This window comes from Paroedura picta, chromosome 10, assembly GCF_049243985.1.
Source record: "Paroedura picta isolate Pp20150507F chromosome 10, Ppicta_v3.0, whole genome shotgun sequence".
Classification (NCBI taxonomy): Eukaryota; Metazoa; Chordata; class Lepidosauria; order Squamata; family Gekkonidae; genus Paroedura; species Paroedura picta.
Window position 1 is genome coordinate 32,501,404 of NC_135378.1, and position 22,117 is coordinate 32,523,520.

Below are 22,117 nucleotides of genomic sequence, written 5' to 3' on the forward strand. Positions count from 1 at the left end.
TGTCAATGAATCTGTGGAAAATAATCTTTGCAATGCTTAAGCTGTTCACAAAAACCGCATTAGAGAATCAAGACTTACCTACAGTCAGCTGTCCTGTTAACTGTCCCATGTGATTCCTTGCATTCACTGTAACATTCCTGTCAGACTGTAAGACCAGAGCGCTATCCTGGGAAACATGTATAAGACAAGGAAATGAGAGGGAAAAAAATAACAGAGGCAGAATCAAGTTATAACTGCTATCAACACAAACGTATGTTGGTGAGGCCTGGTCAAAACAGTACAGTCCTGCTTGATACCAGCTATAATCATGTGAAATCTGAGACAAAGGTACTGAGGATCCAGCTACTCTGAGACTGTTAATCTGGAAGCTGCTCCACCCTGTAGGAGAGCAAGAGGCTTGCTGAGTGACATTATAATTTGGTGCCAGACATTTGATGCCATGGCCTGCACAGGCCCTCCTGAAAGCCTCTAATTTGTTTTTAAATCCGCTACCGGAGCCACTGTTTCTGGCATATTGCTGACAGGAAGGCAATGGTGCTGTTTGAGAATGGTCATTAAGGCATAAGAAGTGCGTAGGAGCGAGCAGCAATGGTTACAGCTGTCTGACCACCTGGCATCTGGTTGCAAAGGGAAAGGGGGCATTGCACGCTCAACAGCGGGACGTGGGCTGAAGGAAAATCATCTGGAAAACAGTTTAGTCTTGCTGCAAACATAAGTCTGTCTGAAATAAAATACAGCTGGATGGCTGGCATTATTTGGACTTTTAAAGGGACAGTGGAAAAAAGGCTCACTAGGTTTACCATATCCATTTTTAGGATGCTGCAGTGAGATTTATATTTTTTACCATGGATTATATTTAAATTAACAGATTTTGATGCCTCTGCTATAACACACTTCCATACATTTGTTAGCAGAAATGGGGCATATATATGTTCGGATCTACACAAAATATTTAGCTGTTTGCCATCCACTTGTGAATGAGTGGTTCTGCTTATCTATAAGCGGCCCCTCTTGAGCCTCCATGTTTAAGTGACAAAGCCAAACTATCTACATGAAAAAAGGACATTAATTCAGGAATGTCTATCTGGATAGCAACATGTGGGGACATCTACCTACACCCATGTTCAGGGCTGCTGAGGGGAGGGACTTGATCTCCCTGGGTACAGTTTGCTTTGATGGTAAAGCTGCCAACTTCCAGGTTGTGCTTGGAGATCACTCAGGATCTCCAAATGATCGAGATCAGCTCCTCTTGGGAAAATGGCTGCTTTGATGGGTGATGCTATAGCATTAGACCTAGATGAAGTATCTCCCCTCCCTAATCTCCACCCTCCCCAGGCCCTAACACCAGATCTCCAGGAATGTCCCCATCTGGAGCTGGTAACCCTATCTGGTGGTCCAGAAACCAGACAGACAAATAGTGGCACAGCCAGCCAGAAGCCTGTTGATCAGGACTATTATGCTAAGACTTGGGACTTTGGCACCAGCTAAGCCTCTCTAGGAATCCACAATCAATCACTATTTACATGATTTGACATAATAGCAAGGTCTGGAGTAAACTTGGGCTCTGGCTCCTTTTTCGATAGGACAGATCTACGTGACTCCGTCCACCATTATCAATGCTATGTTGCAGATGCATGAAATCACATGAAAGAGAAATGCTTCTCATAGAGTCCAGGGAATGTGTATGTGAGTGTGATAGAAGAGGCTCATAAACCTGCTGAACTCTAATCAAAGATGTGCCTGTTCAGAGGTAATAAAAAGGAAGGTGACACATGTACAATATGGAAGATTTCAATGAGCTTGCAGCTGAGACGTTGTTCAAACTGTAGCAAGAGGGAATCATGCACTCAGATTTTGCCTCAGCTTGAGAAACAGTCTTCATGTTCATTAACAGACCTGTGTATATTCTAGAATCAACCTGAACTTGCAGTAGAAGCGGGAGGGGAAAGAGGGTGAAGGTTCCATTTTGGACAAAGATCTCTGTGCTGGTTCAACTGGGGCTAGGATAGTCCAGAAGATTTAGCCTAGGTGACATACAGCATTTCCCCACCAATTGTGCCCCTTCCTCGTATGAGGATAATGACATCAAGATGCTTACAAAAGTCCATGAAAGTTACATACTTCATTTCCTCATTTTTGGCCTACAACAGCAACAACTTTGGGAACGCTGTCACACCTGGGTGCAGTTGCCACACAGGTGACCAGGTAAATGGCTCTATTTATCAGCATATGCTGTGATCCATTACTTTGCCGCTTGTTGAGTTTAACCATTGGCATGGTATTTCAACATTAATCCTTCTCAAGCTGGAACGGCAGATGTTTTTAAAAAAGACATGAACTACCTCATTTGCTGGGATTTCGACTGAAGTTCCTGAACAGATTTTAAGTATTATTAAACCTAATCAGATAATCTCTTGATTCCCCAGCAATGTCACAACTGCTAATTTTATTGGAAACACAATTTTAGCATTTAGTTCTTCAACTTCTTTCTCTGAATAGGGAGAGATGGATGGTAATTTCACCTGAACAAAGAAATACATTTAGCTTACATGTCTAATTCCCAGGGGCAGCAAGCAAAGCTCGGCTCATAGAGCAGAACTTTTCTGCTTTTCTTTCCTGCTGCTGCAGTAGAATCAAACTCCCTAAAAAGAAGTGCGTGGAAGGGGGGGGGGTCATCTGGGCCATAAGACAGGGAGGAAAAATCTGTGAAAGTTCGTTCCCACCAAAAAAAGAGTGATTCTGGATCTAACCTATCGTTTGGCTTACTTCAAATGTCGCTGTTTGTTTCTGCAAATTTATAAATGAAAGCCACTCTTGGTTTTCTACTCCTTGGTTTTGCTACTCTTAGGGTACTATCCTCTTTCTTTGCAGAAGTTCCACACTTAGTCTTGTTCTCTCGCTCAGGATTTCTCTCTCTTAGGATCTTCTCTCTGTTTCTCCTCTTCGCTCTCAAGTATATTAGTCCCTACATAAACTTTTACCTGCACTTCAATCAGGATGTTCACCTCTGCTGTGTTAATTACTTTGCCAACACTATTATTAACAGTTTAGCTCTTGTCTTGCAAACTGAAGGCTGTGGCTTCCTTGATTGAATCAATCTATGTCTGTTGGGTCTTCCCCTTGTCCCCATCACTTTAGCTTGGATTTCTTCCTTGGAAGTAATTAGCCCTACTCCTGAGTAAACAACACGTAATCGAGAAAGAGGAACGACGGCAAGATGGCGTCCAGATAGAAACACCGGCTATCCCGCTCCGCAAGTTATATTTTATTCTGTTATTTTACTCTGCTAATTGAAGTTTCCTGAAGGTCTGTGGCTGTGTGCTATCTTGTGCTATCTTGTGCTACTCTGAACTGAAGGCATTCCTCAATCTTATTTTGTTAATTCACGAGTAAACAACACTAAGAAGACTGGGCTTCAAGTTAAACTGAATGATTAGGAATGGTTAGCTGTTCCTTTTGTAGGTGCTGGGAGTCATGGATCTTTCCACATAAAGGAAAATGCTTCCAGATTGTTTTGTCTATTAACTTCAGCTGATTTGTACAGAGGCAAGTTTGAAGACACAGCTATCTAGTCTACAGGATGTCAAGTGTATTATATGTCACATGCGCTCTCTCTCTATCCCTCTGCAGTCAACTTATTTAATGGTTTGTCAAACAGCTTGTCCTCCTGCAGTTTTGGCAGAAGAAACACACTTTTTGGCTTGTCTGCTGTTCCAGATGCAGAGACATGACTGTTTGGGAGATATTGTCTTCAAAGCAAACGTTTGGGCTGAGAATATGAAGATTACCAAGGGACTAAATAGAAACAAAAGCAGCTGCTAGGGATATTTTCCTAAGCACTGATTAGATTTTTCAGGTCCCTCATGGACTGTTGGAGATCATTAGCCTCAGCTATTGCTGGTCTGGCATAAGAAGTTTTTGTAATAAATGGCTGAGGTATCAAAAGTACTTCCTCAATGGAGAAGCCCTTCCCTCTACTGCTACCTAAGTTTAAGGAAGTATTGCTGTACAAACTCTGTCCAAACACCTGAATTAGGATCAATCACAACATTACCCATATAGGAGTCTGGAAATTTCATTTGGTGATAGAAAGATAGATGCCTGTTTCTTTTATCTAACTTTCTGGAAACCATGAAATTAGCTGTGTGGTCTCCTGCAGACGTATCTACAGCAACACAACATTAGAGATCCTGCCTTTTAAAAATGGTTACAAAACTTGTAAATAATTACTAATCAAATTTTTGCTCTCCAGGAATGGGCTGGAGCAGCTGAGACTAGAGAAGCTTGGAGGATTTTCATGAGTGAGAGTTATGAAGAAAATTTCAACCCAAGTGGATCGAAAACAAAAGATTGGATCCAACACAAGGACTGATCAGGGCCCATACAACAATCCTCAGTCTTTGCCCTTCTCCCAGCAGCCATTTCCAAACCTACACGGAGTAAAAGCAACATTGTTAGGGATAATGGGATGGAGTGGGGAGGCTGAAGGGGGTGGAATTGCCCTGTTCATCTGAGAAAGAGTTATTGTTATTGCTTCCTACCAATCTTCATGGCTTTTTTTGCCATAAGAATCATGAAGCCTCAGTGATAAGGGATACCAGGTAGGGTTGGGTGCTTCGGCACCGGAAGCAGCTGTTCACTCCTTACGCAGGCAGCACTGCGCCGGCGGGGGGAGTGGAGGTGCGGGCATCAGTGCACTGGTGGGCACAAACATGCAGATGTGGAGCTCCGTGCCTGTGCATGTGTGCCCGCCGGTGTTCCGATGCCCGCGCCTCCCTCCCCCTCCGGCACAGTGCTGGCTGCGTCAGTAGTGAGCGGCTGCTTTGGGTGCCAATACTCCCAACCCTAATACCAGGGTCAGAAGTAGCTGCTGGGGTGAGGGAAGAACCAGACAGATCAGTAACTAGCCCTGCTTCCTGCTGATGAATTATAGCAATTAATTTATTTCCCATTGAAGCCAATTGGAAACAAGTATTCAACAGGATTTTACAAAAAATATATATGTATGGTGAAATTAGAAAATATTTTGTTTACTTTGACTGCAGAAGTTAGGCTGCCACCAACATGGAGCTCCTTGAGAATCATATCCCTAATAGCATTTTCAAGATGTCTGACATTGTGGACATTAATAATTTAGTTATATTCCTACACATTTCCAGCCAGAATATAGCTCTCAAGATGGCTTACAAATACAGGAAAACGCACCCTGCAAATGTTTATAACAAGAACAGCAAAAAAGTATCAAGAAGCCAGGAAATTAAAAACAAAACACCCTAGCAAAAGCAGCAAAAAATAGCAACACAATGAAACATGCAATTTCAGTAATGTTTAAAAACATCACATCAAAAAATAATTAAAAACAGTGGCATGCAAAGTAAAACGCGGCCATGAATGACGGGGCTGCAGATGGCCTGGCCGCGATGGAGCGGGCATGTGGAGCCTTTATAAGGTGCCATATGGAGTGGCCCAGCCTCTCTGCCAAAGACCTCACAGGAAAGGGTCCCACCCACCCTCCTTTTATTCAGATTGTTAATTGATTACATGCTTTGTCGCAGCTTCGGTTTAAGTGGGCATGAGCATGTGCCTTGTGCTGGGTTCCAGAGTGTGTACTGGAACCCACAATGGAGGGGTCTCAATAAGAGATTGGCCCTATAATGAGCGCAGCCCCCTGGCTGGGGAAGTTAGGGGCTCAGGGCCAGGCAGATGCGGTGGTCGAATTGAAGTGGGTGCCCGGCGACCATCAGAGACTGCCTCCTCAGGGCATGGGTTTCATGGGCAAGGGACCTGCCCTCCCGGCTGGGAGGAAGCAGATCCCAGGGCGCCTTGTAACTCACCAAGATGCAGATGGACAGCTGCAGGTCTGGCACATGTCTCATGCCCTGCCAACTCTCTGGCTGGAGGGAGGTTGAGCCAACCTTTAATAAAGCTGCGGCCTTGTTATTTGCTAAAGACAAGTCGCGTAATGATTGGTCTCTGCCAATTGCCATTAAAAAACAATTCACTTAAGCACCCGAATGGAGGTAGAGGGTTTTTTTAAATGATAAAAGCAGTAAGAAATGTCTATGCAATAAAGATCAAAGATCAAATTTCTCTTACTGGCCTTGGAGGTGGGGGATCACACACTAGGATCACAAACTAGGAGTCAGACAAGGGACCAACCTCCAAGGAGAAACTGGAGACCAGCTTCTTGAGAAAAAATCTATTCCCTTAGCAGAGTTACTGTAGTTAAAGTTAGCAGTTATTGTCTTAATAATGAGACCAGATGAGGCAAATTTACTATATATAAAAAGACAAACTTTACTAGCTAAACCGGGTAAGGGAACTGGAAGGCAAAAAAACCAAGAAAATACTTAGCTCATTACATGACAAACCAGGGTCAGGCCATGGCCAGGAAGCTAAGAAATTTACATTTGAAAACAAACCATTTAACCCACTCTGCCAGTCCCACTAGTAACAAGATTATAAACTGTTTAACCCTTTGACTGGCAGTCTGTGGCTGGCTCTTGAGAAATGACAATCTCTAACACAGCTGACATGACATCACAAAGAGCTCACCTGAGTTGCCTGAAGTGATGCCTCTTACTAGCCTTGGCAGGGGCGGGGGGGGGGAATATCTAAACTGGGGTCAGAAAAGGGGCCAACCTCCAGAGAGATACTAGAGACCCACTGACATGACATCACAAAGAGCTCACCTGAGTTGCCTGGAGGGGAAGGAATTCCTCTTACTGGCCTTGGAGGGTGGGGGGATTCTGTACACACACAAGGAGTCAAACAGGGGGCCAACCTCCAAGGAGAAACTGGAGGCCAGCATGTTGAGAAAAAACCTATACCCTTAGCAGAGTTACTTTAGTTAATGTTAGTGGAGTTATGGTCTAAATAATGAGACCAGATGAGGCAGATTTACTGTATAGAAAAAGACAAACTACTAGCTAAACCCGGTAAGGAAACTGGAAAGTAAAAAAATAAGAAATTAATTAGCTCATTACAGGGAGCTGTCTACCTTAGCTGCTACATGGTTGAGATTCAAGACTGGCTGTCTGTGTCTGGCTTTTGCTAAAAGTCAAAGTCCAACACAACTGACATGACATCACAAAGAGCTCACCTGAGTTGCCTGGAGAGGAAGTGATGCCTCTTACTAGCCTTGGCAGGGGCAGGGTACATAAACTGGGGGTCAGACAAGGGGCCAACCTCCAGAGAGAAACTGGAGACCCACTGACATGACATCACAAAGAGCTCAGCTGAGTTGCCTGGAGAGGAAGGGATTCCACTTACTGGCCTTGGATGCGGGGGGAGGGGGGGATCTGTACACACATTTTGAGTCAGACAGTGTGCCAACCTCCAAGGAGAAATGAGACCAGCTTGTTGAGAAAACTATTCTCTTAGCAGAGCTACTGTAGTTAAAGTTAGCAGAGTTATTGTCTAAATAATGAGACCAGACGAGGCAGATTTACTGTATATAAAAATACAAATTTAAGTAGCTAAACAGGGTAAGGGAACTGGAAGGTAGAAAACAAGAAAATACTTAGCTCATTACAGGAGCTGTCTACCTTAGCTGCTACATGGTTGAGATTCAAGATGGATCTACTTCTCTTGGTTGGCCCAATTCCTTGGGATTCTTTTCATTTTTCTTTTATCAGAGATGCCCATTGCATGTAACTGAGCCATTCTACTCTTTTTTCTTCCTCTTGTTTCTGCTTTCAACTTTTTATTTCCTCTTTGTATCCAGCAGATTTTGAAGAAGCAAAACATTGCTAACTTTACAATATGTTGTCCTTCAAAAAGCTGTTTCTCCATAGTTGCTGCCACTTGGAATCTCGCATGGTTGTGAGTTTGTTTGCTGGCCATAATGAATGATGCAGATTTTGAAGAGAACCCATTTTTTCACATTTCAAACTTATTTTCAGTGGAACTTTGATTTCATTTGCTAACCATGTTAAAATTTCTGAGTGGTAATATGGCTTAACGACAGGCAGAGGCTTTTGCACACAGGGAAACAACAGACACTGGGGTGCATACCTGCACTGGGGCCTTCCTGGGGACTAGCTACATGGCAAGAGCTCCTGCCCACCACTTGACTTTTGAGGCCCCGCATCCAAACCCAGGAGAAAGCCTAAGGCCCTCCGACCAACTGGAGGCTGCGCGCCCTTGAAGACTAGTGATAAAAGAAACAGGGCCTCTCTACCCTGCAAAAGCCACCAGGCACTAGACACAGATGCACATGGGCAGGTGATTCCTTCCTGCCCTCCCCCTCCAGGGCTGGGCAGCCAAGGCCAATGGAGAGTGCCCATGGATTCTGATGCTGACGTGGCCATTGCCTCCCACAATCGAGCAAGTCAGAGGCCACCCCCTCAGGTTTTTCAAAGACCCTCAGAGCTGGTGTGCAATGGCCTGCCTCCGCTTGAAGCAGACGGTAGGACTAAATTATCCTGGGATGACCCTAGGTATCCCTGCCAACTCTGCACTCCCATATCCAAGACCACTGTCCAAAGCAGGGGGTTGGACTACAGCAGTTGTCCCCAACCTTTTTATCACCAGGGACCGGTCAACGCTTGACAATTTTACTGAGGCCTGGAGGGGAAGTAGTCTTTTGCTAAGAGATGTCGCCGCTGCCCCTGCTCCCCTGGCTTTCTCACTGGCACCCCTGACTTTCCACCACCCGCTGGGGGGTGCTGCCAGCAGCACCTGCGCAGTGCCACACCGAAGGAGAGCCCCAGCCATGCCATGTGCTGGAGAGCACCAAAGGTGAACCGGTGGCAGAGTGGCAGGGCAGCCCTCAAAGCAGCAACTGGGGAGGACGATGAGAAGGAGCCACGGCCCGGTGCCGACTGATATACGGACTGATACCGGTCTCCAGACCATGGGTTGGGGACCACTGCCATAGAGGGAACCTAAGTTCTTAAAAATGCTTTAAAATGTAAAATGCTGGCCACTTCTTCATGGGCAGAAAAGGCCTGGAGCGTTGTCATATAGCAGTGAGACTAATCCCCATTTCAAAATGCTGTTGTCATTGGGGCAGGCCTCTCCTGGGTCCAGTGCACATTAGGCTGCGATTGCCATGTTTTAAGGGAATGTGGATATTTTCCATGTTCCCTTAGGCTCTTCAGGGACCAATAAAGTCTAGCATGGCAGAGGCATTATGGAGGTGGAAGAGCTGGACCTTCCAATCTTGACTCCTCCCCATTGTATAGAGGCCTGGAGGGGACAGAAAATGCCCCTCTTGGCTCTGTGGCACTTTGTGCCATTGTAGGGCTGAATTGGACATTTGTTTTTGCATGTTCCTGTAACCCCGTCCCCCTGTGTGGCAGAACCATTCCACCCTGGCTGCTTCCATTGAGACGCACAAATCCACAGCAGACTGAGTCTGCCACCACAGAAAGCAGCAGATCATACGGCTCTGCCGCAATGCTCCCTTGGCAGCCCAGATAGATCAGGCTTTGCTTTCCACCAGACTTTCTCTAAATTAATTCAGGGCTTAACCGGAAGTTGTTTTGAAGTGCCTTGAACTTAAATGCATTTTTTTTACTAGCTTAGATCCTCATTTAGCTATCAAAATGTACAACTCCCCCCCTTTAGGGTAGAACTTAGCGACTTGGTTGACAAAGTAGCAGAAAGTGAGATGTTCTACAGCCCTTCACTCTCAAGAAGCTTAAGTGTTCTTAGTTCTGCATTGGAATCGTTAAGAAATCTGTTCTCATTTTCATGAAAATAGAAATTAATTAGTAAGAGATGTAGTCTAATATTTGTTTTGGAATGGTCGGACAAGGTTTTATTACTAACAACCTTATTTTCTCAAGGTACTTGACATTTGTCTGTCTGAGATACCTTTAAAATTAGTTGCAATGTTTCTTCTTCCAGTGAGCTCATTTAATAAACTTTGAATTATATTTTGAACATTACTGTAAGAACACATTTTATTATTACTTTTACATTAAGTGAAGTCATTTCCCTCATGTTTACAATGTCTTTATTTATTGCATACAGTTATTTAGACAATTTCCTTTTTTTTTCAAGATGCTATGTTTCGCCCTTTCAGACTCCTCACTTCCTACATCTAATTATGTAGGTAAATTAATATTAAAAGTTTTTCAGGGATCAAAGTTCCCCTCTTTTTCCTTGGCTATGTCTTTCACATGAACATTTCTACTATTAGAAGAATGTTATCTATTAACCAGACAAATTGGCTTTGCTCTGTTGAACTGAACTGATTTGGGAAGTTCAGGATGCAGGGGGCATCTTCCTTGACACTCCAAAATTGCAAGGCATCTCCAGCTACATCTCCTCTACCTGTATGCCAAATTTAGTGAAGATTGGACTTGGGAACATTTTAGTTACAGACACCCAAACAAGGTGATCCCAGGAAAGTAAATTTCAGGGAAATGTAAGGTGTGGGTTCTGGAGTGTATGGAAGTGAACCTGTGCAAACTAGAGAACATAAACTCATCTCCCCAAAATGCCTTCCTACATGCCCTAAAATTTCTGAACAGATTGAACTTGGGAGTTCCAAGTTATGGACTCTTGAACAAGGTGCCCCCAGGAAAGTGCTTTTCAGGAAGATATCAGACACTCCTGGGTGCAGGAGTGTATAGAATGGAGATTGTCTGAACTACAGGCATCACACTTGTGGTGGGCCTCCCTGGGATGCCCTTTTATATGCTCTTACTTGGAGGGGGACACGTTACAGCCCACTAAAGAAGCACCACCAGGAAAGTGCATTCTAGAACAGACTGGACAGATTCTATGTGACCTAGTAGAGAGGAGGCATCAAGCTTGCAATGGAAGTCACTGGAATGGACACCCCCTCCTCCCAGAAGCATGCAGGAGACAACTACTGTTGGTAATGTTGCAGATGAACGTGTCCCTGGTTAGGCCCATCTACTCTCCAACCACCAGGTGATTTAAGTGCCAATCCCTTCACCCTCATTTGGGAACTACTCAGACATTTGGTGGCTGTAGTGTATTGCAGTGCACTTCAGTGCAAGGGAGGGCCAAACTTCCAGAATCCACCCACACAGTTGCACATGGCTGCATGTCTTTTGGCCCACTATACCACTGCAATAAAGAAGAAGCAAGGAAGGGCCAACCCACTCACCCTGGCCAGGAGACAATCATACACGTGTAGATGGCTGTATCTCCCTGGGCTTACTCTCTGTAGATGGCTTGCACAGATGTTTCTTTCCTACTTGTCTTTTTTTTTTTACAGGCAGCAGCATCTGGCCATCTTTTAAGGATCACAAATGTACAAGTGGCTTCAGCCTGAACCTGCTGCCAATAGCATCATGTTCCTTGGAAGGGGTCGTCATTTGTGTGCCACTGTCCTCCTGCAGTCACCTTGAATTTTAGAGCCCATGTCCCATAAACACCTTGCCAGTTGGATAACTTTAGTCGGCCAAGTGATGTGCCCCAACACCACTGAAGCAAAACAAAGCTAGGGATGACTCTGGAATGCAGACTAACCCCTCCTCCAATATCCCAGACAGAATTGGCTATGCTCCATAATAACCTTGCCAGCAGGAGGACTGAAAGATCATGATGGCTCTGGACAGAACCCCCTCTGCTATGTTGACAGTGACCAAAGGCAGCAATATGCATTGATAATGTGTTGCTGTGAAGACCCCAGACCATTGCTGATTAGAACTCTCCTATGTCCCGCACCTGAGGTTGCCATGGCTCATACCACCATAATGGGTTGCCCCACATATTCTTGACAGAAGCCCAATAGTCTGGGCCTCGTACTCACCCTCATATTTTGGGTGGTTCAGCTGGCAGAGTGGCAAACAGGTAGGCCAGGTAGCAGGCAGACAGGCACAGTTTGATGGCTCCCCAGAGAATAAGCAGGTCAGGGAGGGGGAGGTTTCAACCTAGGTGTGGGGAGCTGAACACCTAAATCACCCCAAGTCACTTCTCGAGAGAGGAAGATTGAGTGCATGGAGGCAGGCTGGCACACACAGACCCCCCCCCCCAGGAAGCAGGTTGTGGGGGTCAAATGGGGACCAATGGTCAGTCAAGTCATGTACATCCTTAAGGATAACTATTAGAATGCTTCAGAGATCAAAATAAATACTAGAAAAATTTGGGTTTGCTCTTTATTCTATTCTTTTACAAGGAAAATATTAATTTAAACATCATGTGTTGGTGTACTATCAAGATCTAACCTTCTCTGGTTTAAATCTGCCATCCAGTAAACTGTCAACTGAAAACCTTGTATTCTTTAATCTGTTCTTAATGACAAACTATGATTTAGATGAGAAAAGTAGTTGGCTTGAGCCAGCCTTTTTACTCAGTTTCCCCCAGTTCTCTTGTCACTATGTGCCCAATCTGACTATTAAAAAGCCATTAAAACATAGCCATTACAACATAACTATTTTAAAAGGCCAAGGCCATTAAAGCAAGCTGGCACATAACAACATCATAAAGTACAACTGAGCAGCTTAACATGATGTAGATAAAAAGCTCCTCAGACCAGAAGCTGACTCTAAAACAGCCCAGAACATTGGTGGGGGGGGGCATGGTAAAGGCATGGTATCACCACTGAAAAAGCCCAGTTTCTTGTTACTGCTTGCTTCATTTCTGGGGGAGATCATACAGACAGTGGGGCTTGAAAAGAATGTCTAAACTAGCATGTTGAACAACAGAGAGAGAGGTAGTCTTCCATAAAGTCATCATTCCAATTGTCAGCCCTTAGGTTTAATTGTTTACTTATGTATTAACACAACTTGTACACAACTTGTACCCCACCTTCCTCAACCCATCAGGTATCCCATAAAAATTACAATAATAAAAACCAAACTAAAATACACATAGGAAAATATAAATTTGGGGTTAGAGCCTGAGGAGGTCAGCATTTAAGGAGGGGAGGGACCTCAGGATGTATAATGCCATAGAGTTCACCCTCCAAAGCACCCATTTTCTCCAGAAAAATTGATCTCTATTGTGGAGAATAGTTGTAATTCTGGACCATCTCCAGACCTTGCCTTCTGTGGGCAGAACACATACAGAAGGCCTTTGCTTCCCACCCACCGCTCTTCTGAGTAGCTCTTTAGGCATCCTAAAAAATCTGTACTGAGGGTCAAAAGCTATTGCTCAACAAGGTTTCATACAGATGGGGCAGTGTTTAAAAGGATGGATTTTTAAAAGGGAACTCCCCTTTTCCAAAGACTTCTACTACTGGAGCAAACACTGCCCTGAGGAGGCTCTTGGCAGAAGATTTTGAACTGAACTGTTGAGGTTGTAAGTGGAGGGAACTCGATGTTTGTAAGCCACCACCTACTCGAAGAAATCAAATGCTGGTATGTTTTTATGCTAATTTCAGCTGTGTAACAGAATGTTACAAGGTTCATACCTATCAATTAGTAGGATTACAAGAAAGTTTAGCATGCTACAGAAACAGCTGGAATGTTATAGATCAGTGGTCCCCAACCTTTCTGAGGTTGGGGACCGGCAGGGCATCGGGGCGCAGCCCGCGACCCGCGCGGGCCACGCCCACGCATCGGTTGCGCCCGCGGGCCGCGCCCGAGGATTGGGTCGCGCCCACGCATCGGGCCACGCCCACGGGCCGCGCCCACGCAGCAGGGCGCACCTGTGCATTGGGCCGCGCCCACATGGGCGCAGCCGGCTCTGATTCCCTCTCCTCGCCCTTCCGCAGTAAGAAGCTTCCCGGGCCGCAAGGTTGCGGCCTGGGAAGTTTTTTACTGCGGGGGGGGGCGGGGAGAGGGAGCCGCGGCCCGGCGCCATGGGCTTTGCGGCCCGGCACCGGGCGGCGGCCCGCAGGTTAGGGACCACTGTTATAGATGAAAGGATAAAACAGAGGTCCATTCCGCACAGCGTTAATGTTGCTGAAGTCTCACCATTGCGTGATGCTTTTTAAAAACATTACGCATGACATTGTACACAATCTGCAACACTCCTGCAACACTCCCGCAAAAAATTGCTTCATTGTAGCGCTTTTCGGGGAATCCACAAAAGGGGATTCCTCCTTAAAAAAATGCTAAACTCTTGAGAACAACCTGCAGTATATCCGAAAAAGTCATGTGCATTCTCAGTATAGCAGTAGCAAGAAGGTCCCTTCCTAACCTCTTGCACCCGAGCTTCTGGCATCGCGATTGCCATTCCCCCCCCCCTTAAACCAGCAAAAGCAACAAATAAGTGATCCTCCTTTGGCTGAAATCCCTCCACAAGCAATTGTCTGTAAAGTTTCCAAGTGCAATACAGCCCCCTGTTCGACACTACCCTAATTTCGGCCAGAAATTGCACGGGGGGGGGGGATTTTTTTAAACTGTAAGAGCATGTAAACGATTAAGCGCCAGCTCCCACACCAGTGAAAAGGTCTTTCTGATACATTGAATGAACAAATATGCATTTGGTGTTTGGGTTTTTTTTAAAAAACAGTTTTTAAAGGAAATCATGAACATAACAGTTAATTGGCTGTTCTGTTTGACTGACCGCCAGAGGCGGGAGGAAGCACGGAAAATATCGCCTCCTTTGTCGCGATTTTGGGGAGACCAGAATCTTGTGCGTTACGAGAACAGCGCTAGTGGGAGAGTCTTTTTTCCGAGAAAAACGGCTGTGTGTGTTACTGAGACCTACCGCTATTGTTTGCAGTGCTATTCAGTAGTGCTCAGATTTCACTACATTATCGGTTGTGTGGAAAGGCCTAGATTAGAATATTTCTACATTGTCAATTTTACTGTGGGGGAGGGGGCGTGGTATGTGGGTGACAATCTAGCCTGCAATGTAGGGACATCTCCAAATTCTCCCCAGAATATGCTGTTCCAAACCAAATTGTTACATGGCATGGAAGAACATTCGTATTCTTGTTGCCCATTGGTGTACTCCAATTGGGGTGTTAGTGTATGAAGTATTAATTTACTACTAGTAGTAGAACTAACAAAATGCAATATCTAGCAAATCTGTATAAAACATGTTTTAATGATATAACAAAATCATGAACCAATCTACACAACCAAATCTACACAACCCTTAGGATCATCAGAAGAATGTGGAATGGAACACTTGATACAGCAAAATGATGGAATTAATACAGAACTGAGAACAAGCTTGGAGTAGTGGTTAGGAATAGGGTTGTGCATTTTGGTATCCCAAACAGCCGTTTCAGGATGAAACAGCCAGCGCCTCAGCATGGGGGGAGAGGGGAGGAGAGGCACCAGTGGCAGCACGCAACCCAGCATCTGCACACAGGTGCAGAGCTATGCGCCTGTGCGTGTGTGCTGACTGGTGCACTGGCGCCAGCTTGGCTGCTTCATCCTAGAATGGCCACTTCAGTCACCAAAGCACACAACCCTAGTTAGGAACACGACTTCCAATCTGGCTATCTGGGTTTGATTCCCTGTTCTTCCTCCACATGCAGGCAGCTGGGTGACCTTGGGCCAGATAGTGCACTGATAAAACTGTTCTGACCGAGCAGTAATATCAGGGCTCTCTCAGCCTCACCTACCTCAAAGGGTGTCTGTTATGGGGAGAGGAAGGGAAGGTGACTGTAAGCCACCTTGAGACTCCTTCTGGTAGAGAAAAACGGCATATAAGAACCAACTCTTCTTCTTCTTCAAATCAAGGGGCATCTAGGAATCAGCCAACTTTTCTACCACCATGATTGTCCCTCACCTATTACTTTGTTTGCTGTGCGCAATGATTGGGTTCATGTATTTTTTTTTTTACTAAGCATTTATTTCTTCCATTAAGTTTCCCAGACCATACAATTAGCAATTAAGCTGTGAAAGAGCCAAATTGCTAGACAAAACCAGTTTATTTTCATTGCAGGTTAGCTAAAAAAAATTAACAAACCAAGCAAGATAGGTGTTCTTTTCCTCCCAAACTATGAACAGAACTGAATGGAAGAGACAGAGAAAGAGAGAGAAGGAGAGAGACACTTGAACCTTGAAGAGAGAGACCGAGCGCTTCTGCCAGGATGTGGAAGTTCTGGCCCCTCCTGTAGCACCTTGGTGCACTGTCTCTTTACATCTCCCTGGGTAAACATGACAGCTATAGCAGACATTTGTTGACATAGTATGGGGGTGAGTTTTGGAGGGTGGTTGATGAGGGTGGGAGTGGAGTCTTAATTTTGTACCATTTTTAATTGTTTTAATTAATGTTGTAACCCACCGCAGACTAGCTAGTCTAGGAGTGGCAGCATAAAAGTTAAATCAATCTTTTTTTGATCTTTTAAGAGTGCCTTACTGGGCAGTAGTATACTCTTGTATTTTGGAGGGTGGACTCTATGGTATTGTGCCCCACTGAGGGCCCTGTTCTCACTAGGCTCCACCCTGAAATCCCTAGGAGTTTCCCAGCCTGGATCTAACAATCCTATCCCCCCAATTCCCCACCTGGGGCCAATGTGAACCTGCAACTCTATTTTTAGAGGGTGTAACTATGATTAGGATGATATTGTAAGGGGGTGGGCCTGCAACTTCTATTGCAATGATCTATGATTCTATGATTTTTCTAGTAAAAGTAACCTTAGTAAACCAATCAGGATGAATATCTGTACACAGCCCGTGGTGCCACGGGCGCCATCTGTACACAGCCCGTGGTGCCACGGGCGCCACGGACTGAATAAAAGAGTAAGGGGTAGTGGGGAGGAGTTAGGGCGGGACCGGTCCGGGATAAAAACTCGGAGGGGCCAATCAGGAGCCGCGAAGCGGCTCCTGATTGGCTCCTCCGAGTGGCACTCCAGGGCCAAGTGTCCAATTGGGAGGCGCGCAAAGCGCGCCTCCCTGTTGGACACTTGGCCCGTCTCCCGGACGCCGCGCCACACACTCCAGTCCTCCCCGAGCAGCCATCCTGGTCGGATGGCTACAACGCAGGAGCCTCACCCCACTTCCCTGCGCTCGGGGAAAATCGCTTCCCCTCCGCCCACAGGAGGCCCTTCCCAAACTCTCCTCGCTCGCCCCCTCAAACCGCGCTTGCCGCCGCTGCGGCCCGACCTCCAACAACGACGCACAGCCCAGCCGCCTGCGAATGACCCGACGCCCGCGCTCCGACTTCGCCACCACAACGGAGAGGCCGCCGCCGACATGATGGGGCCACCAACCACCCGACGCCGGACCCCATGTCCTACCTGCTTGCCTACGGTGCCTCCTCACCGCCAAGACAATGATGCTGCCGAGCCGCTGCCCGCAGTTCAAAATGGCCGCGCCGACCACCAACGCGCCGACGACCCGCTGCCAGCTTCAATGGCCGCTCAGCCAACACGCTGCCTGACCTCCGCCAGTCTCCACTGCCGCCGTGCCCAGCCTGGATCCTGATGAGCCCCTCAGCGGGAACCTGTACACCGCCGGGACCAGCCTACATGCTCCCCGCTGTCCCACCTTCGCTGGCGCCGCCGCACACAGCCTGCGACTTCCACGATCGCCCCCGGAATGAGGAGCACTTTACAGACGCCGCCGCGCCCAGCCAACGCCCTTGAAGATCGCCGCCAACAGGAGGAGGCCGCCGCCAAGCCGCTCTGCAGGACGCGCGGCCCCAAACATCGCCGCACACCCTCTGCTTCGCTGCCCGCAATCCACCGCGCCGCCCCCTGCTCTGCGCTCAGTCCTCGCTCTCCCGTCCACCACAACATGGCCGCGGACACTCTCCTCGCCTCCTTCACGCCGCAGATGCCTCGCCCAGGTAGGTTCCCCCGCGGAACCCTAACCCTTCTTCCCCTTGCCCTTCTTCTGCCCTTCTTCTCCTTGCCTCCCTGCCCATACAGAACTCTTTGCACATCACTGTGCCATCTATATCCCTCTTCTAGCGCCCATTTTCTTCCTTTTTAAAATGGGCTTAAAATCTAGTTATACTATAACACAACTCATGGTTTTAACTACAATCAGCTTCTCGAATTCAGACATGCATTTCAGGTTCTTAGCTATTCAAAAAATGGCATCCTTAAAATCACCTTCTCCTTCTCCCTCTTTAGAGCAGAAACAACTTATAAATAAAGCGCAGCAGGAAATAATGCTGTATATGTTTCTGTATCAAATAGTGTGGTTTCTTTTTAGGAAATGCAGAGCCTATGAAACTTCTTGAAGTGGAAAATGTCATGACAATCACATGGAAATTTCCATTTGTATTCCCTTTCTGCACGCCAAGGGGCAGCCAATCACTTTGGCATGGTATGTTCGCCTCTCAGGTGAATCACCCGCTTAACGGCTTTAAAAAGATTTAAGGAGTGGATTGTAGGAGGCAAAATTACCTGGGCTTTTATTTCATCTTGAAAGTACTTCAGGATCCAAATAATTTAACGGGTAAAAGTGGTAAGGCTATGGAAATAAAAATGCATAGTTCACAGATTCTAGGCTGTGGTAAATTACTATACTTAACTTAAATGTAGGAGTCGCTTAAACTTACAAGAAGAGATCATTTCATGTGGAAAGGGTTTTGTCTGCAAGATGTGACCAGCAATTTCTCGCACTTTCCCCCAATTGAATGGAATATTATTATTTTTTTCTTTCTAAATGCACCGAGGATTTTGAGGATCATATCAACTCTAATGATCTCATGTACTATATGAAAATCTAAGCCTCAGCAGCAGATAATACCACGGTATTCAGTTATGTACACCACAGAATCATAGAATCATGAAGGGACCTTCAGGTTATCTAGTTCAACCCCCTGTGTAAAACTTTTTATACTTTTAAAATTTAGAATACTTTACAAATTCTTAATGCTTTTCATATAATATATTGATACAAGCGTTGTTTAGATGTAAAGTCCATGCATACCAGCAACCACACATATTGTGTGTACATGCTACCATTGATGTTCTGGATACATGCAATCAGTACATGTATTTCTTATATTTCATTTGTGTCTTTCTCACAGGGACCCAAGCTTGATTATGCATAGTGAGTCAGCACTATCAACTAAAAGGAACATACACTATCCAATGCATTAGGATTTCAGAAATCTGGAATCACCCAAAAACACTGACACGTAGATTAAGTCTTAGGATCTTATTGACATTTACAATAAACTATAAACAGCAGTACAGACAAGTCCCTATGACCTGTGCTACAAAGTTCTCTTGAAAAGTCAGGACTCAGAGCTTTCCTGGCCTCCTCAGGCATGATGGAGAAGGTACATGTAAGTCCAGCAGATAAAAGAGACCAAGTCCATGCATGTGATTGGCAGCACCTTAAACTGAGCCTCCTAAAAAACTCGCAGTTAGTGGTGTGATTGCAGAATGGGAGTAATTTACATGCCCCAGTCCCAGTAGTAGCCAAGCTGTGGCATACTGCACCAGTTGAAGTTTCCAAATTGCTTTTGAGGGGAGACCAATGTACAGCGTATTATAGGAAACTTGTCTCAATGTTACTGTGGAATGGATCCAGGTGACCAGATAGTCATAGGAAGGTGGGGCCATTTTATGGACTAGGCTGAATTGGTAGAAAGCGGTTTTTGCAGCTGCATCAACTTAATTCTCAAGTAATAATGTTGGATATAGGTTTAAACTGAATGAGCAAGAGTCAGCTAAATTGTATCAAAAGTGGACGAACAAAATCTGTTAAGACTTCCACCTTCCCAACCAGCATTACCACTATCTTTTCAGGTTTTGGTTTCAATTTGTTCACTTTTAGTCAAGAAGAAGAAGAAGTGTTGATTCATATACACTGCTTTTCTCTACCAAAACGAGTCTCAAAGTGGTTTATAATCGCCTTCCCTTTCCTCTTCCAACAATAGACACCTTGTGAGGTAAGTGAGGTTGAGAGAGCCCTGTTATTACTGCTTGAAGCCGAAGGTCACCTACCCATGTGGGGAAGTGAGGAATCAAACCGGCTTGCCAGATTAAAGGTCGGCGCTCCTAACCACTACACCAAGCTGACTCTCCATTAACTCAGTTTTACTGCATCACCGGGAGTTTTAGATAAGGATCTATAGAGCTGGGTATCACCATTATGTTGATGGGCATGAACTGCATTTTTGTGGTTTGGTTTATGGTTCATAGCTGAAGCATGAACTGAACAATTAAGCCAACAAAGGTTGGTTCATGAACTGACTAGTTCATATCAGTTTGTGAATTAACTAAAGTTTAAATCCTTCTTTCTGCTCCCTGCAGCTTTTGTTATTCCCAAACCTACCTCCATTTCCCCTCTTTCCCTCTCCATCACAGCCACCAGAGCTTCACTTTTTTCACTGGTTCATTCCTTTCTTCCTTCTTACCTTTCTCATCCCTCATCTGTTATTTCTTTTTTCTCCATTGTAGTCTTTTTCTTACTGAAGGTCCCATTCCCTTTACTTACACCCACTTTCTTCTGTCTTGTCTTGTCTGCATACCCGTTCCTTCTTTCCTTTTCATCTGCAGTGTTGAAGTTAAGCTGCAGCAGTAATTTCAGATGACCAGAGTTGTCTAGCTAATTAAAATGGTTTCAAAGAGGAAAGTATATGAAATCTTGGCATTTTTCTCCCTTCTTATTGCTTTACAATTTAAGATTATTCTGTGAACCCAAAGTTTTCTCCAAGTTGAAAAAAAAAATCTAGTGAGAGTCCAACTATCACAGGGTTTGCTGAATACATGCCTGCTGTGAGACTCCTCTTTTTTTAGTATGCCCTTCTTCCACTTCCCCCAACCTCACCATTCTGCCTACTCTTCACCTTCTCTCACTGCTCTGACCATCCATCAGTTCTCCTCCTCACCAATTTGCCTACCTGTCAGCCTCTTGTGGTGCAGAGTGGTAAGGCAGCAGACATGCAGTCTGGAAGCTCTGCCCATGAGGCTGGGAGTTAAATCCCAGCAGTCGGCTCAAGGTTGACTCAGCCTTCCATCCTTCTGAGGTCGGTAAAATGAGTACCCAGGTTGCTGGGGGGTAAACGGTAATGACTGGGGAAGGCACTGGCAAACCACCCTGTATCGAGTCTGCCATGAAAATGCTAGAGGGCGTCACCCCAAGGGTCAGACATGACCCAGTGCTTGCACAGGGGATACCTTTTTACAGGGCTCTCATCACTCCGTGCTATGCCTGAGTGCTCACCAGTCTCCCTGCCAGCCCATCCTTCTTGTCCTTGCTTGGCCACCTGCCCGCCAGCATGTCTTCTGCAGCAGCTCCCTCTCCCTTGATGCTTCAAATGCTGCCATCCTACCGCCACCAATTTGCCCTCCAGTCATTTTGTCTCATGGCACCGTCATGACACCTGTCTGATCCCTTTCATTCCTTTGCATTGCAGTGTAAATATCCAGAGAAACTCCTAAGTGCAACAAAATAAGAGACAACTATCTTCTGTTGTTTGTCCGAAGCATGTGGTAACTGGATATCTGCAATTTCTCAATGATGGCTTCATCTTTAGCCATCATAGCTAAATAACCATTGGCAGAGCTATTCTTTATGAATTGAAGTTTTAAAGTGACACATCAATATGCTTAATGCAGTGTTTAATTTCCTGTTGCTCTGATGTTACAGGAAATAAAAGTTATTTTTTGTCTCATGCTAAAGGGGTAAAAAAAAACCAAGCGTACTGTATTGGATAAACACTCTTTCTCTTTCACATTCTAACAAGGGGGAAGCCCACAAACTCTTGTAGGAATCATCTCATTTCTGCCTCCCTCACTATTTCCACTTTCCCTTCCCTGAAAACTTTCATAGGCTCTCCCTCCCTCCTTCCTCCTTCTCCCTCTCCACTTTCCCCTCTTTCCCTAACCCGGGCACCACCTACCCAGGAGAACTGTGGCCAAGTTGCATGATGCTAGTTATGTTGCCAATCCTATTTGCATAATGGGAATCTTGCAAGGAAATATCTGCTTCCCCAACAACTTCCTCTTTACTTCCTGTAGGCAACCTGCAGCACATCTTCACCTTTCCCTGCTTTCTTTCCCTCCTCCCCACCTACCTTTTATCTATACCCATCTTCAGCTATACTGGCTAAAGATTTACTTTATTTATACCCAACTTTCCTCACAAGGGGGGGGGTCTTTCTCCAGCCTACTCTGGCATTGTCCCCACCAAGGAGAGAGGAAGAGGCCTGACCTTCACTAATTTATTAAACACAAATAAGTCATTATTTATACTACCCCCACATATTTGAAAATATACACAAGATGCTTGGAAAATCTGAATACATTCATACTGTTGTCAAATTGCACTGCCAAAAGTGCTTTAAAAATAGAATCTGCATTATTACTCCTGCATTA

General features: G+C 45.4%; 1 protein-coding gene across 8 annotated transcripts in view; it reads right to left on the reverse strand.

Moving 5' to 3' along the window:
- The window catches only part of SGCZ (sarcoglycan zeta), a 629,523-nt gene that overhangs the window by 102,035 nt on the left and 505,371 nt on the right, over window positions 1–22,117 (reverse strand). For all 8 annotated transcript variants that reach the window (XM_077302072.1, XM_077302077.1, XM_077302076.1 and 5 more), the window contains one exon: window positions 79–166. In XM_077302072.1, the coding sequence (XP_077158187.1) occupies window positions 79–166 (88 nt within the window). The remainder of the gene's footprint in view (window positions 1–78; window positions 167–22,117) is intronic.